Here is a 24,753-nt window from a genome sequence, read left to right on the forward strand (position 1 = left end):
AACTGAAAGTCCTGACTGCAAGCAACAGTGTGTCACATGACTCACTCGTGTCGAAAAAAATAAACAAAACTCGCGCACATTTAGCGCCGATAAACTCCGCTCTTAAATGCGGTCACTGATAGATCAACGCCAAAACACGCGGAGGCAAAGTCAGACAGAGACAAACTTACTTGAGTTCCATTCAAAGCGACCAGCGACTCGTTATGTGCCATAACTTTCCCCTGAGGATGACAGTCAGTCCAGAGACTGTGAGCTTTTAGACAAGCTGTCTGAGTTTATGTCCACAGTCCTGCTCAGGTCACAAACCCGCTGCTGTCAGCATTAAATGCAAACGTTGATGTTACTGTGGATGAAGCTCGGATACTTTGGAGAGCTTCTGGCGCGTTCCAATTGACTTTACAGTTTCCGCGTGCCGTTTCGATCAGCTGACCTGCTGTTGTGCGGAAGCACGTGGGCACAGTGAAATCTCAGTGCTGAGGGGTTATGTTAGGGCTGTGCTGGCTGTTTATGAAGAGGATGTAATATATTCCTCCCTACATGTGCGAGAACCCACTGTTTCATAAAATAAAAATTAAAATACTTTGAATTAAAGCACTTTCACATTTTAAAGAGGCAGTTCCATGGGAAATTAATTTTGTATAACAAACTGTTCACAGCCAGATAAGACTACCAGCACCTGTTGAAAAGCAAATACACCTGTTTTGAGTGACTATAAAGCACTGAGAAGTTATAACTATTTTGCATTTCTCTTTTGCATCACTCTTAAGAGTAAAATTAGCTGAATCTAATGCCTCATTTTTGCTTATATCAATGGCTTAAGAAAGTAAAGCTCCCTTTTGTGTGTTTGTCCATATAAGCCTGGCTAAAGGTGTAATTTAGGTGAAAAGACCTGTAAACTGCTAAGACAATAATGTTTATATATATATATATATATGTATATGTTAATAATAAATAAATTTCAAGTACCTAAATGTTGTAGCCTCTCCTAGTAAAATACCTGAGAAAATATCACTAATTTCTTTACACCATTGCAAACAAGGTGAGATGTACATTCATGGCTTCTACCCTGGGGGCTGAGAACAACCAAAAGCCCCAGGCAGTTAATTTGATTAATTTTTAAATTTGTTCTGGAAGTGGCACCAATAAAGTAAATTTGCTGGATCCTGCATTATGCTTCATGATAAAATAGAGCTTAATTATTGTAGCATATGATGTACAGAAAACTTACCCAGGTGGTATTCTAGCATCAGAGTGCAGGTTGTTCTGTCAGTCTGTAGGCAAATAATGTAGGTGCCATCTATAGTCTGCCATTTACAGTGTACTTGATGGGAATTTTGACCCAACAGCAACTTTTTGCTCCTGGGAATGTAAACAGGATAATCCAGCCATGTTTACCAGTATAGCAAGTACAAGTATGATATTACACTTTCAGCAGTTTTAGTCGCAGAGATTAGGATGTTGCAAGCAACAGTTTAAGAGAGACCAGAAAAAAGAGAAAGCGTGCAAATTCCAGTAAACTTTAAACAATTTGTTGATATATTCAAATGCATGCATTTTCTAATGTCCTTAACCATGAATTGAATCGGTTATCTGTCAGCATACAACTCTGTTCTGAGGGGACACTTCATGGTTACACTATAATTAATACTTATTTGTTCCACTTAACAAAATAACCCGATATCACGCAAATGTGTAATAGTACCATTGGTCCACCATGACAGCATCGCATTTTACTTCATCTAAGCGTGAACACTGCGTATATTCTCATTCGGCAGCCAAGTTGGCAATAATAAAAATACTATGTTTCTATGTGACGGTCACGGTCTAGTTAGGCTTGGCACTAAAACAACTGGATTAGGTTGAGGAGGACATAACTACTTCCATGAAACATTGACCACTGGTTACATACAGAGACTGAGCTCCAGTCTCCTGTGTGAAAGTCCTGTGTTTGACCCATCCGTCCACAACATTCTCCTCCTTGTGTTGACTTTTTCATTCTTTATACTACGTTTGTCCTTTGCTCCCATCATTATTACCCCTTGCTGGTACTGCACCTTCATACAGTCATGTCGTTTTCAAGCCTAGGCGAGGCAAAACGTGACACTGATATCCTCTTGTCCATCAGCAGGTCTGTTATACACTTTGAAGTGAGGCTACATGTCTTCTTATAGTTCTCAGTGCCTGATTGCAAGCCTACGCTACTTTGGGGAGTATGAGATTTAGGCTTTAATTGTCCCCAAGAGGCTTTTTAAAAGGAATGCAAAATTAAATGGCAGCATATAGAAATACATAGGGGCACAAACTGCCTCTTAACATGGTGGAAGAAATTTGTAGGAGGGATATGCGCCTTTCCTCAGCACAATAATGATGTATGGGCAACAGGTAGGTTTAACCTGTCGTAATCTACAGTCCACAGGCTGATACCTTGCAAATACTGCAGACAAACTTTGTATACATTGGTGTTGTCCTCTTGATAATATTGATAATATTTATGTCATATTTTGTTTATGGCGTTGCTGGCTTGTAGTATAAAAAACTAGTTATACAACAGTGATCTCTGCAGAAAATAATGATGACAATGCTACAACAAGGTACTACTTGTAGTTAGATATTTAAACATATTTATTAATACAGTTTATACTCTATCTATACTCCAACGTGCATGTCTTGGTCAGGATTAAATGTATAGCCATTGTTATTATTGACAGGATTTTTGTCTGCAGTCTTGTCCTGAATGTTAATTATGTTAATAATTCCATATAACTGAATGTATGAAAATCTGATCCTAAATGACCTGAGTTCAAATGGATTATGTATCACTACATTCCTGACTGTAGAGATAACTGGATAAAGATATAATGGCACTGGGTGATCATTAAATAGCTTCTATGGGTCTTAGAGCAATGGCTAACTGGTAATTGAAATATTCTACCATCTATTTAACTCTCACTTATCTTTCTATTCATATTTTGACCCTGTTGCCACAGAATATCCAAGCAGGGAGAAAGAAATCTTCATATATGAGAGCTTTGAATGTAAAAACTCTGCCACCTGACGTATAGCTCAAAGAACATAAAAACACGGCAGGTGGTAATGAGATCGTTTTATTAACCTTTTGAAACAAAATAAAGTAGTTCAGATAAAATATGAAATAATAAACTTGCTTTGTGACATTTTCCTTCTACCCACTGATTTAGTGTTTTTGTCTTTGATGGGGAATATGAATAGAAACAAACCGTTGCAGGTTTGTATTAAGCATTTTATTTATTTTTATTTAGCACTGAGTCACAATCTGTAAACGTGATATCAACTAATCTTTTCTCATTAAATTAATACATAAAAATACAAGTTTTATTTATACACAATCAATCTTAAACTATTTTCTTTCAGAACTTACAAACATGAGTTCTTCTAACTTTAAGTCTTTTGACTTGAAATGATGAATTGAATGAATGTACTGTGTACTGCATTATATTGAGTTTCTGAAGAACCATGATCGGCATATTATCAGACTTCCCAGCATGCATTGCATCTGCAGAGTTAAAACTGAGACTCTTCTTTTTTAGTTTGAAGAAAACATGTATGATGAAACCTGCTCTGTGTCTCTAACATCCTTTTAGATAAGTCATGGCTGCTTATTTTCACAGTAATGAAAACACTGCAAAATGTTTTTGCAAGTACAACTGAATTAATATCAAGTTTATTTGACAAGCAAAGTTTATTTTCACAAAACTACCTCAACTTGTCAATTCAAGTTCATTTAACTTATAATTTTAAGGCAGCTCAGACAATAACTTTTTAAGTTTAAACAAACAGTCTGTTTTTACAGTGTAGTGTAGCTTTGCAGATCAGTTAAATAGATAATTTGTGTGATGGTTTTGCATTAACTGTAATAATAAAGTGGTCTTGTGAAATGTGTCTTTCTTATGTGTTTGCCTGCCTAATTCTTGATCAGGTTCAGTGCCTGTGTAACACTCTGTTTATCAACTTAAATGTCACTTTTAGTATTGAATTTATGTTGTCATTATCATTGTATGGGAATTATTGCCCCTACCCATAATATAGAATTATATTCCCATCGCAGATATTAAATTAGGCTGTGACATATATTAAAGTTGGAGTAAGTGACCCGGAGAAAGGTACTTTGATTGTTGAGTCTTGTTCCCAAGTCAGTCTCAAAACATAGGGATTTGATGACGATGGCTACGAGACTCAGCAGTCAAGAATCTCTCCCCACAGTCACGCCACCGTTAAGGTTTGTGTGTCAAGTAGGGTTGTTGGAATATACCAGTACTGACCAGTATCTTTAAAAAAATTAAATGTTGATATCATGTTATTATAATACACATAATAATGATAATATCGTGAAAATAATCCAGAGCCTTTAAACTCTTACTGTACAATAAACAAAGTTAAAAGAATAAAATGAGATAATGCAATTTCCAAATAACAAACACAAAAACATATAGACTCATATAAAACCTAATCTCTTTCTTTCCTCACTTATGACCCATTGGAAGTGTGTGGTTTTGGCTGTATCTGCAGAGATCCTGCCCTCTGCCTGTATTTCCTTATTTCCTCATTATTTTGCTGTGCTCGGGACCCTTAACCAACTCAAATCACCCTGGAAATAAAACTCAACGATCAATTATTCTACCTTTAGAAATCAGTAGTGTTTTTTTCTTTAGATATCCCAATAGTATTATTACTGTTAATGTCTTTGGCCACATAATAGTGGTGCAAATCTGATACCCTGAGAGCCCTGGCGTTGAGTTTTTTTTGTTTGCTTTAGTCACCAAACCATCTTTCATCCATCCATTATTCCATGTGCCACTGTGTGCATGGATAAACACACACTGCAGCCAAACAGCCCGAGCAGCTCACCTCTCTGCTGCATATCCCTTTGTATTTAAAGCCACTGAGTGTAATATTGCATTGCTGGACAAACCTTCATATTTTTGGGGTCACGATTGCACCCGGATAAGAGTAAAATAAAGTTTGTGGACACCATATTGTTCCTGTTCCTCGTTGTGTGTTGTGTGACGTCACACGGGACCTCCCATACGCGGAAAAGCTCCACTTTCTCCCTGCTGCTCGCCCGGAGAGGGAGAGAGAGAGAGCGAGAGAGAGAGAGCGAGAGTCTGCATGGCTTCAGTCTGAGCTGAGCCGCGTACGGTGCTTCACTTCTGACAGAATGTAATGTTTGGTGTGTTTGAGTGATGCAAAACTGTTTCGTTTAGACAGGAGGACTTCTTAATGTTGTTACAGGTTAATTTTTTTTAATCCTTTTACCACTGACGTTTTACATCGGAGCTTAGTAGGCAATGATTCCAGGTAATGTCGTGCCACGGACTTTCCTGTAAACCTGTCCTTCCTGCTTCCAGTTAAAGAAAAAAAAATATTTACTGCTTCATGCATGCATTTTAATGGGTTTAATCCTCTCCTGTAGTGTCTGTATCCTAATTTATTTGTTATTAATATTTGGAGAACAGCCTGTTTTAAAACGCGGACTTAAGGTCATGTTTGGAATATTGTGTTAAGTAATTAATAGTGTGAAAACGGATTTAGATAAAAAATTTATAACTTTTTAAAAGCTCCAAAATAGTTAGCGCCTAGAGGAAAAAATACTTTTGAATTTAGAAATATAGGTAAGATTAGTTGTTTTGCATTTAGGAAAGTTGTTTAATTGTGTACAATGTATTTTTTTGTGGCTCTCTATATTTAAAAAAAAAAAAAAAAAAAAAAAAATCAAGATTCAAATGTGTTCTTCCTCGCTTCAAAGCAAAAAGTCGGCCCAGCTTGTAGCTCACAGTAATCCTGCAAGTCCAACATATTTTCTCACGAGATGTAAATAGTTGTATTTGCATGCGGAGAGTGATTCATAAACATGTCAGTGTTATGAAATATATGGGGATATTAAAACTTTCTATTTAAATATCATGAATTATGGTCGCAAAAATGTGTTCCCATTTAAGGGGAATGCCGAGTATTTTGGTGTCTGGTGCAGAAGCCCATTCGTCATACGGACAATAAAGAGGGTTTTCGCCTGACAGTGAAAATTTATGGTTGCCCTTCTTTGCCCTAATAACTCACATATTGTGTCACGGACTGACAGCCCTTGCAGAAAACAGCAAGCCTGTTATCAATCACACATCTTTGCATATTGTGAAACGTCCCCCCCTTTTTCTGCCAGACAAAAACACTGCAAACATTTGAAGCAATAGAGCTGCGACTTTTTTTTCCCCCCTTCTTACAAACTCACATTTAATTAAGAGGAACTGCTGGCCTTATTCTGGAGTCGCGGTTTATTTTTATTACACATTATCTCAAATTATGAGTTAAGTATTCAAGAAGAAGATAATTATTGCTTGTTTTAATTTATTCATACACAGTTTACAAAGCTGCAGTCAGTCATGCAGACCAGTGTAGGCCTATAAACTGAAGCTATTTCAGTTTCTTCCTCTTGATCAACACTAAGTTTTATTTCTACTTTTTACCACGTGGATAAATGTGTCTCTTTTATTTTATTCCATTTTATTCACTGTACCCTTCATCCTAAATTGTATTTGCGGCAGATTATGATCTTAAATACATTGTGTGGTTTATTAATTTATCTTAAGGTATATTTTTTTTTTCACCAAAAAGCATATTTTGCCCCTTGACTGTCCACTCCAGGTTTTCTTGCTCTCCAAGTTGACCTGTCAAGCAGATTACCACAGAAAGAGATTAATGGCAGAGGCGGGTTGCAATAATAATCGTTTTGTTTGATGTGACAACTTTGATAGGCGTTGATTTACTTACAAACTGATAGGCTTTTAATTGAGCGCCTCCATCCCGATTGAGATGAAAGGAAAACCGCATTGAAAAGCTGCCCGATTGCCCTGGAGCCTCAATACTGATTAGCCATCTCAGCGGTGAATAGTTCAAGGCATTTTAAACTTCTTTTCTCAGCGGCCTGACAGACCATTTCTCTTCTTTTCTTTCCCCCTGTCCGCTTTTCTACCTCTTAAAGAAAATAAATCATTTTCATTGTATGTAAATAAAATCGAGCTGACATCAATATAAAATGTCTGGATTTCTTTTTTTGTTCCCTGGCTTTGTTATTCTTGTTGCAGATGACAGTCTGCCCGAGGCAGATGACAGGTTTTAACAACACAATAGCAGATGCGTTCAGCCAAAATGGACAAGGCTCAGTTTTGAGAGAGCGTGATGTTTCACCGGCTTGTTACACATGATCATTTCTGAATGTTTACTCTCGCAGATTTATTTGAATTAACTTATTTCGGACGGATAGGATACATTAAATATTGTAAGTAAGCTAAAAGAAATATAAATTATTAACTTAGCCCGAGTAACTTTTTATTTTCTTCGTCACGTTTTTTTTTTCATTGATGATGGTTTTTTTTTAATTTTTTAACTAAAGGCGTTTTTCGTGTGTAAGACGGTGTTTTTCCTGAGGCTTCTTGTTAACACCATAATCGGCCGATTATAGCCAAAGCACTTTAGCACCTTAAAGCACAAACAGCCACACAACATGTGAGCTGGACTGTCTGCAAGTTATTAAAGTTTGATCATTCGTGCCACCTCCGAGGTGTTTGATGAAGAACTCCAGAAGTTACAGACTTTGTTGAATAACCCACTTAATGTAGTTTAGTCCACAGCTTTCAGCACTTCTCCCCCACATTGTCTGGACTGTGGATGTCGGACTATTTGTCGATGCATCTTTAAAAATTAAATCTTAACTCGAGAATCGATTTATATCCTGTGAGAACTTGGTGTCTCTTGCCGAATGTCTCTCTCCCCATTTGTTCTTTTCCTGCAGTCACACTGGCATGTAATCAGCCACAATAGCTGACATAAATCAAGCGGTGGATTGACAGCGTCTGACAAATAACTGATTGATTGCGGTGGAGCAGAATTGACACTTGACGGAGGGGTGGAGATAGAAATAGAAGGGCGGTGTATATTATACTGAAAACATGTGACATTCACATCCCTCCATCACTACATTGGTCTATTCCTGTCAACGCTTGTCTGTTTAGGGAATTCAAGCTGAAGTGGTTGGTTTTATGTTTGCCGGTGGAGAAAAAGTCTCAGCGGTGGACGTGCGTAAAATGCGCACACTTTGTGCGTCCCTCGGGCTACAGACCGTTGGATAAAAACATATAAAACACTTATTAAGATAACGACTGAATTCTGAATAAAATATTTTCTATTAAACTTTGTGAATTAGTATTTTTGTTGCCTGTTTAAAGGCAAAGTAGCAGCAATATCTCGATAATATGAGCCATTTCCACAGAAATAAGTAATATTTCGTGCCATCATAGTTTACATTTGTTTAACACAAGATTAAAATGAACATTAGTCTGTTGTTGATAATCAAAACATGATTTAACTAAGCAAATGAGTTGAATAAACTGCCTTTGATGTAATTTTCAAAACTCGACAATTTTCATATTAAAAATGTTTAAGTGTTTAAATTATGTTATGCCTCTAAAAAAGCAAAGATGTTCATTTACTTGTATGATTCGCAAACTGTTCTGTATCCTGGCGTGCATAGAGCCCGTAGCCCCACGTCTAAAACACTGTAAGCGTTCACAGTAACCAAAATATTGCAGCCTATCTCCTCCCCCGAGCTGTCGAAATAGAGGCGCTTACAAAGAGGAGAACGTCACATCCCCTTGACCCTCCAATCACCTCAGGGTCCCATTTGATTGGAAGGCGGCAAAGGCTTTAATCTCGGACTAATTCAGCTGCTTTTGAAGTGAAAATTTCTACCAGTTCGTACTTCGGGAGTACAGAGCGAGGACCTGCAGACAGACGCACACAAGGCGCAGCGCTCATGGTGCAAGACGCAGCCACGGATCTGCGATAACCTCGCACAGTCTCCTTCCAGCTGCCGCGCCTTGCTCCTTTACTACCAGGATTACCTATTATTGAACCATTTTACGATTCTTTTTTCCCCGAGAGAGAGGCTCGATGCTATTTTGATTTTCTTAATGAATCTGACGAAAGCATCGCCGTTTCATTTCCTGACAATTGGGACATGATCACGTCGCCCTCGGCGTCTGCCCTGAAAAATAGTGATATTTGTGTAGCCTGGGAAAGCAGCAGTTCTCGGAATAGCAGCTCAGCGAGCATCAACAAGCCTTTTCTCCACTCCGCACCTCCGTCTGATCCACTACGGCAAGCAAACCGACTTCCCATCAAGGTTTTGAAAATGCTTACCGCACGGTCGGGACACATTTTGCACCCGGAGTATCTGCAGCCTTTGCCTTCTACCCCGGTTAGTCCTATTGAGGTAAGAAGAAGATTTTAAACACTTAATCTGTTATAAGGTATTTTAGTTTTCGGTGCTTCGTGTGACAAGGTTTGAGAGCATTTTGCTGTTGTCCCGTAATACACCATATCTCAAATGTGAATTCGGTGTTTAGAACTGTCAGGTGTTGTATAAAGTCTCAGTTTGTTTATTATAATTTACAAGATCATGGTTTTGTTACGTAAATGCCGTGCGTAATTACTACATTTTCCGTTTGGAAATGTCAATAAATATTCACATTAAACAGCGTATTCTCAGGTTGCACATTTTGTAATATAAAATAAAGCAGCCGGTGTGCGCTTTAATAGCATTTATAAACACTATTTCATCTTTCTTTGCAGCTAGACGCCAAGAAAAGTCCGTTGGCTCTGCTGGCGCAGACCTGCTCTCAGATCGGCAAACCGGACCCACCACCCTCCTCCAAATTATCCTCCGTGACAACAAATGGATCTAGTGAGAAGGAATCTAAAGCTGGCCCTTTGAAATTGAGCGACATCGGTGTGGATGACAAATCTAGCTTCAAACCTTATTCTAAACCTTCCGATAAGAAGGACTCGGCTTCGGGCGTCTCAAGCGGAGAGAAGTCTGGTTTCCGAGTGCCGAGCGCCACCTGCCAGCCGTTCACGCCGCGGACAGGCAGCCCCCACTCCAGCACTTCAGCCTCTCCCATGCCGTCAGATGGGAAATGTGGGGACAGGGATGAAAAGAAAGAGTCTGATTGTAATAAAAATGGCACTACGGACGGGTCTGGCACCACTAGCCACAGCAGGATAAGCGTGAGTTGTGGTGGAATTAACGTGGAGGTGAACCAACACCAGGAGACGACGCCTGGCACTAAAACCACCTCCTCCTCGGAGTCCCCATCTGTAACTTCTGTATCCTCCGCATCCGTTCTCGGGTCAGGACTTGTGGCGCCGGTTTCTCCTTACAAACCGGGGCAGACAGTTTTCCCTTTGCCTCCTGCTGGTATGACCTACCCAGGTAGCTTGGCTGGGGCCTATGCTGGTTACCCTCAACACTTCCTGCCCCACGGAGGGAGTTTGGTAAACGCACAGCTGGCTAGTTCACTGGGCTGCAGTAAGGCTGGATCCAGCCCTCTGGCTGGGGCTTCTCCACCGTCCATCATGTCAGCCAGCCTGTGCAGAGACCCTTACTGCCTCAGTTACCATTGTGCCAGTCACTTAGCGGGCGCAGCCAGTGCTTCCTGCACACACGACTCTGCAGCTGCAGCGGCCGCAAACGCCCTCAAATCCAGCTACCCACTTATGTACCCGACACACCCCATACATGGCGTTCATTCCTCGGCGCCATCATTTAGCGGACACCCCCTGTACCCTTACGGTTTCATGCTCCCCAACGACCCTCTCCCCCATGTTTGTAATTGGGTGTCGGCAAATGGACCGTGCGACAAGCGTTTCTCCACCTCAGAAGAGCTCCTGAATCACCTGAGGACACACACAGCTTTTACTGGGGCGGAGAAGTTGATATCTGGTTATCCCGGGTCTTCTTCACTGGCCAGCGCTGCAGCAGCGGCCATGGCCTGCCATATGCACATGCCACCGTCAGGAGCCCCCGGGAGCCCCGGAACTTTGGCTCTAAGGAGCCCGCATCACGCGTTAGGACTCAGCAGCCGCTACCATCCCTACTCCAAAAGTCCCCTGCCAACCCCCGGTGCCCCTGTCCCCGTCCCCGCAGCCACCGGCCCTTACTACTCCCCTTATGCACTGTACGGCCAGAGACTCACCACAGCATCAGCGCTTGGATATCAGTGAGGAAAAAAAAAAAGACTTTGAAAAGTTTATAGTACTAAGAATGCAAATATAAAAGACTTTTATATTAACAGCGCTAAACTTATGGGCGGGAACCGTGGACTTCAACTGTATTTATTTATATGTCGGCTTAAAAGCAGGCGATAATAGCTGCAAATGGAAAATATTTGAGCAACTCAAAAAGTGCATTATGTTGAAAACTGAACTCTATAGGTAAAGTGAAAAACACACACATGTTAGAGTACTAATTAAAGTAGGGGTCTTCATTTCGATGTTAATTTGAAATTGCTATGATTGTATTTGTTCTTATTTAATGTCTCATTGAGAAGAAAATAATTTACATGCATGTTTGTTTCTTAAATTTCAGAAATTGTCCACATTTTAAATTGCCGTTATTTTTCAGGTGTACACCTTGGAAAGAGAATTGGTATTTTTTTGTATGTATTCTGGAAAAAATAAGAAACAATTCTGTTCCATATCTCCGTGTGCCTCATTTTCTGAAGTATTAACATTATTCAGTTTAAAATAATACTTACATTTATATTCTACTGGCAGGTTTTAGAATTGGTTTGTTAAATTAATGGGGTGACGAAAACCTCATTTGATCATTTCCGCTTCATATAGGCCAATAGATTTTCCAAGCTGTCATACTTTTTATAACAATTCTTTTCTTTCTGTCTGATCAGAAGTAATTTACACTATTTGCTGATGTACATCTTTTCCCTCTTTCTTTTCTTTCTTTCTTTCTCTTTTACATTTTATTAATTCATATGCCAAAAACCTGAGAAGCTTTAAACATTTACTCTTATCAGAGCACACGAAGTTTAAATTTAATGCAACCTGAATAAGAGTGGGAATTGGTTGTGTGTGTGTGTGTGTGTGTGTGTGTGTGTGTGTGTGTGAGTGAGTGAGTGAGTGAGTAAATGACTGTGTGTGTGTGTGTGTGTGTGTGTGTGTGTGTGTGTGTGTGTGTGTGTGTGTACAGAGTTAAACGGGCTTTATAAATTGCATTTGTATGAGAGAATTTAATTTGGTGGCTGAATTTTGTCAATAAGTTGTTTTTGAAGGGTCTTTTTCATTTTCAGGTGTTGTAGACTTGCTCACTACTTTATTTGCCTAAAAAGTAAAATACGCCAGAAAAAACATGGACAAGGACAGCTGACTTTTCTGTGGTTTTTAAAATTATGAGTACAGCTATTTAATATAAATAGTTAAATTAAAATATCAAAAAATCAATTTTACAACCTTAAGAGAAATAATAATTGAATAACTTGCTGCTTTTCAAGTGTAATGCACTAGAAGTTTTACAAGCGTCTTCGACGCGTCTTTTTTTATTTATGACAAAGCTGTGAGCTAAAATCAACTCTGATGCCTCACCAGGGTGACGTTTCGACAGAGGCCATTAACTGTTTTATATATAAAACTGATAAATGGGTTATTTTTTTGATTGGATGATCATTAAGAGGATGCTTCTATTTAATTTGCATTTGATAATCCCATCCACCTGTAAATCTAATGTACACCACACTAAATTTGTTATTAAAAAAACAAACAAAGATCTGACTTGTGCAAAGTTGTGGGATTTTCACGCTGGTACGAACACTCACAAATCGTGAATGTAAAAAGACGAGGCGCATAATGATTCCCCCTGTTTATATTTTTAAAATTACAAATAACATCCCACATGAACAATTTAATTTTTTCTGTTGTGTCGTTCTTTTTTTCTTGCACTGATAAAGGAAATGATTATACGTTTTTACAGCTGATTTTCTTCATGACATTCATGAGCAACATCATCTGCACAATGAACCTTATAGTTTTAATGTATAGGAAAAAAAATGTAAAAATTAAAAACATATGCATAAAATAAAAACAAATGCATGGGTACATAATTGAGTTCACACAGCCACGATTATCCCAGCCTTGTGTGCTAGAAATTGCGTTTATATACAACGAATGCTCGGTTGAATTATCCATAGTGTATCAATAGTGTAAAAAGGGCCCATGTATTTTACATGTAGCCTATTTATGTGAAATACTGTATATATTATGCTTTCGACTACATTAACTTGTCTTTCAGCTCGTTTGGACACTTTGTTGACCCAGCTGTGTTACAGTTATTATTATTTATTTAAGAATACCTCCTCAGATATGCTGTCCCTTGTCTATCGCACAGCGGTTAGTCAGACGAAACAAACTCCTCTCATAAGGCCCACACGCGTCCTAAACTGATGTAATGACGGTGAAAGGGAGCAATTTCCATTTCTACCCACATCATGGTGGCTGTGCTCGGAGGGTCCCGGTGGAAGGCAATTTATCATGTGCCCCTCCCCCTGGCCCTGTCACTGGAGGAACAGGCAGGCACATGTGTGCATGAATTACCAACCCTCCCACCTACCCAGCCCTCCCCTCCTTCCCTCACTGTGGAGATTTGACACAGAAGAGAGGGAACATGGGGGATTAGAGTGTGCGAGAGTATTAAAGTGCATATTCACTTTGTCCATCAAGGCCTAAAAGTGCTTAGGTGTGCACTGAGCATCAAAAGCAAACAGCATATTACAAATTTGATCATTTCAATATAATTTAAAAACATTTCTTAAGAAGTGATTATTATGATTGTTGTTTACAAAACTGCTCAACATTATTTTTTACTGATTTAATAATTCTTATTAACCAATTGGATTGTCTGGTGAGGGTCAATGAGTCTAAATTTAAGGGAGGTGTAGTGTGTAATCTTGCACAGTAAACATTAACTGTTAGGTCAAGGGTTTTTACATCAGATCAGTGCCTTTTTAAATTAAATTTGGTCTGAATGTGCAATCACTGCACAGAGGAGCAGCAGAGGCAGAAACTTTACTATATAACATCAGGAGTTTAGGGAGTGAACAATTTAAAGACAATTTAAAGAGCTTGTAAGTGATGGCCTCACTAAAGAAGACATTAAAGGTTGAATCGGTAGGATTTGTCCGAGCTATTGGTAAATGAAGCAGACTGATATCTGATTGTTGAATCTCATTCTCAGGTTATCAACTACAGATGTTTTGGGTTAGTAAAGCATCCAGAGCACAGCAGAATAATAAGAAAATAAGGGAATACAGGCACGGAGCAGACACTGGTGGGTGGGTCTGAGGTGATAAGTGAAAGTGATTATGTTTATATGAATCTATATCTTTTGTTTTCTTTTCTTTTTCATAGGAAAATGTGGCATATTATGACTTTAAAGACAATTTAAAGAGGTTGTTCTTACTAAAGAGGACATTAAGTTACGAATTTTCTTAAGATTATAAAGCAAAACTTTACCTTCCTTAAGAATGACAACTGCTTATTCTACAAAATATACTGTGCTTCTTAAGATTCCTGGTCAAGACCTAAAGCAGCCATTTTAGATTCTTGGGACATACTTGCTTCCTCAGAGAGGGAGACGGCACGAGAGAGACACTGCAGGAAACCTGGCAGGACATCTGGCAAGAGGGGGGAGCCCAGGACGTGACTCACACACCTAACCCCATATTCAACCCTACTGAATTACCACCACTAAAGCTGTCATTAGTGGGTGTGTGGCACAATATAAAGACATGCCGTCGTCTGCAGTGGCAAGTCTATAGTTTGGGTAACAGCTGTGTCAATAAGGGGGAAGCTGCTATAATGTTCAACCCCATGCCAGACATAAGTCAAAGAGCGATTATTATCTTTTATGTATGTGTGGTTGTTTTATCAGGATGCGATTACAATATAAAAGCTCCCAGTGAAGGGAAAAAGAAACCTATCAATAATGGCTTTGTTTGCACTGTTTACTTTATGGGCACTTGATATTTCTTACTTGCAATTATGTTTTACAAGTATAGATTGCTACTTTTCAAATGCATTTTGATTATACATCCACTTATACACCATAGAGAACAGCCTATAGGTCACACTTTATTTTACAGTGCTCTAATAAGATGTAACAAGCTGTACTTCGTATTAAATTAGACAAAACTAGAAATATGATGTTCTTTTCTAGACAGTCATAAATTAGACACCATACACCTGATGGTACACTAATAAGACGCAACAAGCCATTCTTTGTATCAAATTAGACAAAAACTTCTTTATTAGACAGTATTAGATAATTTATTAGAATTTTATTAGACTTTACTGGAGAGTAATTTGGGACACGTTGCAACATAACTGTACTGTAAACTTAACTGTCAAAAAAATATCTGCTATTTAAATCACACTTTCTTTGGGTGGTCCCATACAGTTATCTGCCCCCTGAATTAATAATACTATATAATCCTAATATATATTCCTCTACCTCTATAATTTTGGCAGATGTGTTTCACACAGTGTGCTTAAATGGAGAAGTTTTCACTTTAGTTTGCAGCACAATTTGGTTGTAATGTTTCCCAGATTAGCCTCTGACAAAATCTAACCAGTGCAACAGTGGGAAATCATACACTTTAGTTTACAGTGCAGTTATGTTCTAATGGGTCCCTAATTATCCTCTAATAAAACCTAATAAGGGGCTAATAAAGGGTCTAATATCATTGAATAAAGAAGATATTATTTCTAGTTTTTGTCTAATTTAATACAAAGTATGGCTTGTTACGTGTTGTTACGTGTACTGCAAAATAAAGTGCAACTGACTGGTCTTTGTTTGCACCTGCTATTGCATATTACACGTACCTATCTCCATTATGCCTACGCACTAGTAAAAGGTGTCATCTTAGCTGGAACACCCGACTGACATTATCTCAGTGTGTGATTTATGGTGATACGGGCTGTTGAGGTGTCCACAGCTTTGTGATTGCAGTAATGAAGCCATAAACTGAGCAGCATGAAACAAAGCAGGGACTCAGTGGTCGTAACCAGATCCACTGCTTCAGGCAAATCCGCGCTAAATCTGCCTATTATCCAGGAGATTAAAAAAAAATCAACATTGTTGTTGGTCACACGTCATATCCATCAACGCTAAAGCACCCTTTTCCGACAGATTGATCCTAGAATGCAGTCTCACACTGAGAGCCGCACTAGAGGTAATTTGGTTCTCAAAAATCCGTGCCAAGGCAGACAGGAATCCCTCCCAGCTCTTCTACATGTGGTTACCCTCCTCATTGATTTACAAATGCAAAGTGCTCATCCAGGTGATGTGAGAGAAGTGGCTGTGTTGATCTAGCCGTGCCACTCAGATCTCTAACCAGTGAGACACTTTCTTGTGCTTAGACAGCCTAAATGAGGTCATTTCTGTCTGCTTTTGGGATCTACGGTGCGCTGGGGTGTTTTAGTGTTCAGATAATTTGCCCATTTTCTGATTCTGACAAAGAATATTTTATGGAAATGCACCCTTATTCCAGGCACCTTAATGGAGTATGTTGGAGTAGTGTGCAGGCTGATGAGGTTGTTGTCTGTCACTGATAAATGTAAAAAGCGGGGAAAATGTCAGGGATGGGCTCGGCTCCAAAGGGCTTTTTGCCTTCATTTGGAATCAGCGATGCCTAAGCAGTGTATCTTCGGGGCGTTACGGCACACAATCACAAGGTTATTCTAATTGTTTGAAGCTGTGTGAATACAATACAAGCCGTCTTACAGCATGTGTCTTTGTGTGTAGCCACCCAGTGGACTATCAGAGTCATCCAGCTTAATTTGAGATAAAGGCATTTGCTTTCCAAGTTGTTTTTTTGACAGGTTGAGGTTTCAGTCTACCACATAATTGCTGTCTTGTGCTGTTTTCTCTCTTCTATGAGTAAATCCTGATGGTGTGTCACCGGCCTTACATGACAGTATGAGTACATGATGTCATTTCCATGGGTGTGGGCCGCCAATTAGCATGACTCACATGCTTACTAACTACATAAACCCAGGTCTTCTGTCGTACTGAATGAAGATATAATGATTAGTCAATACGTCTTCCAAGGAATGTCCATAATATACACTCCTTTAGAAAAAAAAAAACAGCATTTAAAGCTATAACAAAGAGATTTTAACTGGTTATGAACCAGTCTCGGTTTAATACTGATGCCTCTATATGACCTACATAAGCAAACTTGAAAATCAGTGAGAAGATCGGCTGTTTCTACGTAGTTGTTCTTAATGCCTGCCACTGGATTAAATGAAACAAGCCTGTGTTTACATTTTTACAGTCAAAGTTAGGGCGAGTAGTCTGTTAGCCAGTGAAAAGGAAGCAGAAGGAGATTTTTTTTTTATTTAGATAATTTCTTCTTCTTCTACTAACTACTTCCTCACATTAGTTTTACAGAAATCGGCGGTGGAAAACTCGACCAGGAGCTAGCAAGTGTCAAGTGAAGCCTCTCCTCTGTCTTGTATGTATAGATTATTTTCTGTATGATTTTCTGGCCTGGATTACAAAGTTACTTTACATCCAATTTTATCAGTTGGCCTGCAACATATTTTATAACAGTACAGTAATACAGTATAACAGTTACAATGATCAAAATACATGAAACTGGCATCGCCTCCCCTTATTATTTCATAGATAATAACACTGGTTATTTTGATAATATTATTGACTGGCAAACTCAAAATGTTCATGGTTTTCATTTCCAAAACCTCGTTTCTTTAAACTTTAGGTAAAAAAAAAAAAAGTAAAAGTAAAAAGTTCAAGTTGTTGCTGCAGATTAGGCCTACATTTGAGGTTTCTGTATTAATTACATAGATATCTGCATTTACTATGCACAATAACAAAAGACGTGTAATTTTGGGGTTATTATTAGTGGTGTTCTGTGGCTATCAGCTCTAAAGGTTATATATATGGTATAAAGTGATGTATATGTTCAAATATCTCATTAATTGCTAAAATAACAAAGCGAGTGCTCAAGAATAACACAGTCTTGATTTTTGTTAACAGGCGAGATGTAAAACACCTACTGATACCCATTAAACTGTATAAAATATATTGGTCATGCAATAAAAAAATAATAACATACAGTAATGGTGATAACTGAGTAGAATATGTTTTTAAATACTTACACTTGCACAAATTGTGATAAAAATTTCCAATGAACATACAATAAAAGACAGGGTTACTATATAGAGCAAATTATAAATAATAAGCTCTACATTAAAGCTACTTAAAGTTGCCCTGTGAAGTTTCCATTCCAAACAAATGCAGATTTGTACATGTTGCTGTCTGCCGCTGGCTACTCTGGATATTATTATTTCTCCCCAAACACTAAATATCTATATGTTATTATTGCCGATGAGCACCATTTGCACCACCAACAGTGAGTAAAAGTGCTGAAGGCCTATAGTCACAACATGTGTTGGATTTGACTATTTGGCTTTATGACTTTTTCTTTAGTGGAAAGTCATGGAAGTCATCGTTGCTTGATCCGCCCACGCAGAAAAACTAATGGCTGGATGCAGCAAGCTCAGGCACATTCTCAAAGGGATTTTCAAAGAAAATCACAAACTGAAGTGGGCGTAGATCGAGTCAAGTTGAAGGGAAGTGGATACAACCAAAAGTTACATTACAAGTGGTACCCATCGGGCTCGGCTGAAGGGGAGGATTTGCTGTCTGGGTGGCTAACTTCCCTTGCCCTTTTTATGTTTTCAAAATGTTCCTTCTCTAAATTGCAAATGAAAAGACTTTGCTGTCTAACACACTGCCCTTATCTATCCTTTGGCTGTGAAAGTGAGCTAAATGGTACCAGATTAGTCAAAAATGAACAACAGCTCATTATGGATGGTTTGAGAGTTTTGTGGAGCCTGTTGAGTCCTCACAAAGAATAGTGTTTTGTTTATGTGTTAAATTAAATAATGAAGAAAGTGATGAATACAATTAACACAGTGTGGCTACTGTCCTCACACGCTGAATTGGTGTTTGTGGTGAATTCTGTATTGTCAGTGCACTAAACAATAAGATATGCTACTGCAACCTGAAAAGCACACCTCCTGGCTACCCAGAGATGGAGACTAGAAATCCAAGCTGAAATAGCCAATAGTCATTCTTCCTTGCATCCAGTGACATCACTCCAACTTCACTTGATGCAGGGAGATTTTGCAGCAGAAGCACTCAGTTTTCTCTGTCAATTCAGCACACGCTGAGTAATTTAATTGCTTTAATTGACTACGCTTACTATCAACACTGACTGGACCTCCACATGAAAAGTGCACGATATCCCCTCTAATACAAGACAGTTTTTCAAGTTGTCATTTTTCTTTGTTTTTTTAATATCACAATAAATATATTGTGGTATTATGTTACCGTGAGTTTTTGGCATCATTACATCTCCAGTGCTAATGGCTAAAAAACAGTTAATGAGTAAACACACATGGTTGCCTTTGTGTTTGCCTCCATTTCTCCTTTCAGCAGCTGTTTTTACAGAAACAGAATCAGTCATGAACCTGTAAAGAACCATATGGGGGCATTAACAGTCCTCTGTATAATGGTGGTACTCCATAGGACCATTATCCAATTTAAGGAAGCACTGAAGACCCAGAACTTTCTGTATAAAGAAAAAAAAAGGAAGTGTACACTCCACCATGACCATGATATTCTCCAGAGTTTCCTGGTCAGAGCCAACTGTGAAAAACAGCAATATATAACACTTATGTGATTTATGAGAGCTATATTTATCACGTTGATATAAACTATTCAACTATTACCAGCCTCCACATTACTCCAGCAATTCATTCATGTCAGTGGACCAAACAATTCCCTCCCCTCTGCACTGCCACCCCCAAACCAAACTGCTTCTCTCTCTGCCGGTGCCCATATGACTTTCAATAGAGACTTCTCCAAGGAAATAAGAGGAGAGGGGGACATTTCTCAACTCATCCACATGCAATAAGTGATGATGCTGCGATGTATCACACATTGATCTGAAGCATTTGGGGGAGCCGAGCGTATTAAGAAGGGAGCGCAGTAGACTAATGGGCCTGACTGGGAGACAAATTGGGCCAGACGTACAGCAACACAGCCCCAGGAAATATGGGGGCTCGCATCACTTTTATTGCTTTAATGCATTTTAGTGTTAACTGAGAAATTGAACCTCAAATTACCTACAATCCATTTGTTTTTTCCCTTTTTTTGTTGTCTTCTGCACCAGAGAAGGTGTAGTGAAAACATTATAGGCCGTATGCTGAGCAAGCAAGTTTCTCTGTTTTGAAATAAGTTGCTCATTTAAAAGAGTGGACTGTATTATTGTGTAAAAAAGTTCAACATCAAGTAAGACTCTTTTGTATTTCCTTCCAGATAATGTGATTATAGGGACATTATGTCACGGAGAAAAGGAGAAATGTAACAGATTAAACAATATAACCGCTGCATATTTTTAGGTGATTACATTTACAAGAAAATAAACAAGAAAAAAAGAACAATAATGTAAAATAGCTATAAATCATGTTTTAATTTACCCTGAGTTCCAGTTAGTGATCTCATGTTTTATTTAGAAGCTAACTGATCTTGTCATTAAAATGTGTTACTCCACAACTTTACAGATTAGAGTTAAAGGGATAGTACAGGTTTTTTGAAATGGGGTTGTATGAGGTAATAGCGTATAAGTAGATGGCGATTGGCATGCAACCAGGTTGGAGAAGCAGACATGAGTCCTGGCATGGAAGCTTAGTATTATACTCTTGCAGTGGTGGCCAGCAAAAAAGAGTGTTTTAGCCACCTAAAAAAAAATCTTTTTAAGTGTATGCTTTGTACCTTGCCATTAGACAGCCTTTTCGGTAGTACTTCCATTTTCCCTCCGATAAGACAAACTGAGGAACTGCTTGGGTTAGAGTTGCAGCAGTCTGTGGAAGAAACAACAAATACAAATGTAATAGAAACAGAAAAAAACCTAAATAAGAAAACAAAAATGAGTGAACTGCCATTCACTGTCAAGACAAGAAGATAACTTTATGAACCAGAGTATACAGGACAAGAACATGCACAAACAATCTTTGAAAACTTTAGGAAAGTGAAGTTTGATTTTAATCTGATCTTGCCACTTCCTGACCCAAACAGCTGATCTGCAGTGTGATACACTGCACAGCACAGGCAGGGAGTCTTATGTGTAGGAAAATGGAAGAAAATATAGTGCCAAATACACTGTCGGATAGCAAGGTAAAGCAGTGACAATATTCTAAGTATAGCATATACTTGAATGGATATTCTTTGTTTATGTGGCTTTATATTTTTCTGCTGACCCCATCTGCAGCAGGACAACACTGAGCGTCTGTGTCAGGACATCTCTCTGCTTTTCCAAACTGTGAGCAGCATCTAGTATAGATAATGCACTAACTATGGACAAGTGCCTCCTACAGTTCTGCTTCAAAAACATCTGAACTATCCCTTTAAGTCATGTGTTTGTGGCCACAGTCCCATGCTTTGGGGTCTCAGGTTGGTGACAAGACTGTATGAAAAAAAATCTTCTTGGAAGAAGACCATCGCAGTACATCTGTCCCAATGTGACATGTCCTGTGTCAGATAAAGAAGACCTGAGCTGTCTGTCTTCGTTTCTTTTGGCCAGTCAAAAAGATACTTAGGGAGTCAGACAACCAGACAGTCCATCTTAGCTGCAGGACACATGGTACAGCATCTGCCTGTAACATGTTACCACTGTTGTCTGAGACAGTAATGCAACTACAGAATGAATACAAGCACACACATTTTCAACTGTTATTCAAAATATGACAATATTCTAAATTTGATACAGGTTATGTAAACCGTCCGGTGCCTTTCTGGGTTTTTACTGCAGTTTGCAACACGCAGCGTCTTGCCTGGTTACAGTTAATAACCAGCCAGCATTGTAAACAAACCAGCTAGCCATCTGTTTGCATGGTTGGTTTGGTGCATGCACAAAAGAAAAGTGCACATTTCTGGTCAGAAGGAGAAATACACCTACTTTTAAACATTATCAAAGACTTGGTGTGATGGCCAAGGCCACACAAATGGACAGTTGAGGGTAAAACCATGTACACACTCACCTCACTTCTTTGTTCAGTGCACAGGTTAATTTAATTTGCAGTCAGCCACACCCCAAACAATTCAGGTCCACACTACAGTTTATTTGAGCTATAATTTCTTTATTTTCCTTTAGCTTTACGCTGTTTAAATGGAGTGCACACATTTTCACACTGTAAGGTTAAATTTAGTAATTTTCTGTTGTATTAATCGTTTTTCTTTGTCTTCTTTTGAGTTACCATGCTGGTGGGGGTGGCTTCCTCCTGGACAGGCAAAAGGTGTGGCCAAGGGGTGGAACCTGTTAAATCCTGTGGCCAGCTCATCAGGCCGTACCATCTCCAGCCATGTTATAGGGGGGTTTGGGTAGTTTGGTAGTTTTTCCTGTGTATTAGTTTTAGTGGATACCCATTTTGTTTTCCCCTTTTGTGTTAGTTGGTTTGGCCAAGCCAGAATATATGTTCCCTCATGTTTTGTTTTGTTAGGTCAGTTTGTTCAGTTAACGCCTTGTTTTGTTGCTGTCATTTTGAGTATGGTTATATTCTGGTGATCTCTTTTATAGGCCTAGTTATTAAGTTCCTGGTTTATATTGTTTGGCATTTTTTTGGGTAAATTAAAAACCCTCTTCTTTCAACAAAGTCCTGTTCTCCTCTTTGCCTCACTGCTTGGTCCCTGACACTTGGATATCAACAGGTTTTTGTTTTACTGCTCCAACAAGGTGGGTGAACGATTGAAACAAGGTGGCTGTGTTTGCACGATTGAGCAAATAGTGGAAACTAAAGAAAAAAAAAAAACTTTTGTGCTGCAAGGGAGAATAATAGCTTAAGCAGCTCTGGCCATCCCACTAGGAATTTTTATTAAGTCCGCCAGGCGTGAGCCTGGAGGGGATCATGCGAGAGACTGGACTAACTGGACTAACAGACCTGGAACTTGTCCAGCGCTAATCTCACATACTACTGGAGCCCTTTCTTCAGACTTGGCACAAATAACCATTTGGACTCAAAGATAAACTAATTAGATCTTGATCGTCAAAGGTGACTGTGGCCTCACAAAACACATTTTTCACATGACAAACCTTTACACAAATGTCTAATGGGATACTAGCAGTGCGGAAGAGTAAATAGTTAGGTCAAACTACTCACATGTAACAAAATAAATGTAATTGTAATCTGTACAGTGACTGAGAAAACTACGTAACTAAATTACAGTTACTAATCAAAACGTTGGTGATTACAAAGGGGTTACATTTGAATATTTTCAGGTTGTCTGGCAGAGATTTGCATTCTGCTGGGTGCACTCTTGTATTTGTAGAATATTCATTTTCATTCACCATGTCAGTAGGAATATTATCTTTTTTAGAATAAGGGCAAAAACTGGAATATTTTGTGTATGTAAATGTAGTCAATTTATGCCGTCAGTTTGATGCCCTGTTGCATTGGCATGTCAGGATGACTCCTCTTCACTTTCTAATTACTTATATTTGATTTTATTTGGTTGTAACTGACTGCAGAGAAGGCACTCAGAATAGCAAGCTAAAAGTCACTCATATCATGAATAATGAGAATCTAAACAGTAGAAATTTATGTGTGAAGCTCGACATCCCCCAGAGTTCGGATTAAGTGCGGCTGTTTTATGTGACAAGAAACTGGCTTTTCTCTCTACTGTGTGACTTGAGGTTACAGAGCTTTTTGGAAGCCAAAAGTGTTGTGACAATCATGTGCTGAATTGCTCCCCCTATAGACACACAAAGCTGGTGGTCACACAACAACACACAGGAGTCTACAGAGTGTTTCTGATAAGGGGGTCTCTAATAATTAATTTTCTTTACAATAGAAGCTGGCAAAAGCAAGCTATCAACCTTTAAGGTGTTAAATATTATGAGAGAGGAAGCACACATTTACACATGCACACATGGCGCACACACAAGGAGTCAATCAAAAAACAAACAGATGAAATCTACTGAAAATTTGAAGATAGAACAACTGTCACCGGCATGATTCTCACCACAAAGAAAGCGGGAAAGACAAGTGAAGGGATCTTTTGAAACCTTAGGTAAATAAGAGGAATCAGGCGTTGAACATCCAGGTAATAACTGATGTTAGGACTTGGCATTTGCTCTGACATGCATTTGAGACAGGAACATTAAAAGATATCCACCATTTGACAGGTATCACAGTTCCCCCAGGCAAGAAGGATTCTCATTTTGATGAGTGTGTCAGTCACAGTGAAGCCTGTCGACAAGCCAGATCTCAAGCACTGACGTTCAGGAATAACTCTTGCCTCAAAAATTACAAATGGAATATTTGAATAGCTGTGTGAAGGCAGACTGATTATGGCTAAACTACAAAATGTTTAGTTTCTGGTGTTGAGGCTTCACACTGTAAAAATCAGGAATTTAGTTGAATCATCTCATCTTTTCTCATTAACTTAATGCAAACAAACAAGTATTATTTATTCAGATTAATTAAATTTAAAAGTTCTCGCATTTATTTTCAGAGCACATCAGAATTTCTAAATACAAATTCTGAGAAGTCTTCACTTGAAATGATAAGTTGAATAAATGTACTGTATAGAGTTCAATCAACTCATTAAATTAAGAGAAATAAACATGATTAGCATATTAGCAGACTTCCCATCATGCTTTGTCTGAGAGTAAAAACCTCTCCTGAGACCTTTCTTCATAAAAACACAACAACGTAAAGCTATGACGAAAATTCCTCTGTAAAAATCGAAAAGTTGAGAAAACTCAACTTGAAACTGGAATAGACTTTTGA

At 38.7% G+C, this 24,753-nt stretch overlaps 2 protein-coding genes across 4 annotated transcripts in view; one reads left to right on the plus strand and one right to left on the minus strand.

Moving 5' to 3' along the window:
* Positions 1-20,825, minus strand: part of lrmda (leucine rich melanocyte differentiation associated) — a 291,361-nt gene extending 270,536 nt beyond the window's left edge. The window contains exon 1 of one of the 3 annotated variants that reach the window (XM_084736373.1): positions 171-231. In XM_084736373.1, the coding sequence (XP_084592499.1) occupies positions 171-212 (42 nt within the window). In that variant the 5' untranslated portion in view covers positions 213-231. Of the gene's footprint in view, positions 1-170; positions 425-20,740 lie in introns of those variants that run through there. The other 2 variants (XM_084736375.1, XM_084736374.1) reach the window with 2 other exon arrangements.
* Positions 8,723-11,566, plus strand: znf503 (zinc finger protein 503). The gene is made up of 2 exons (XM_084736215.1): positions 8,723-9,301; positions 9,661-11,566. The coding sequence occupies exons 1-2, from the start codon at positions 9,047-9,049 to the stop codon at positions 11,089-11,091; spliced, it is 1,686 nt and encodes a 561-aa protein (XP_084592341.1). The 5' UTR covers positions 8,723-9,046; the 3' UTR covers positions 11,092-11,566.
* Positions 20,826-24,753: the final 3,928 nt, after the last annotated feature.

This window comes from Lutjanus erythropterus, chromosome 14 (genome assembly GCF_056507025.1).
Source record: "Lutjanus erythropterus isolate fLutEry1 chromosome 14, fLutEry1.hap2, whole genome shotgun sequence".
In the NCBI taxonomy this organism is placed as follows: Eukaryota; Metazoa; Chordata; class Actinopteri; order Lutjaniformes; family Lutjanidae; genus Lutjanus; species Lutjanus erythropterus.

Coding starts and splice junctions, on each gene's coding strand:
- znf503 (XM_084736215.1), top strand. CDS start 9,047: ATGATCACGTCGCCCTCGGCGTCTGCCCTGAAAAATAGTGATATTTGT. Junction 9,302..9,660: donor CCCCGGTTAGTCCTATTGAG/GTAAGAAGAAGA, acceptor CTTTCTTTGCAG/CTAGACGCCAAGAAAAGTCC.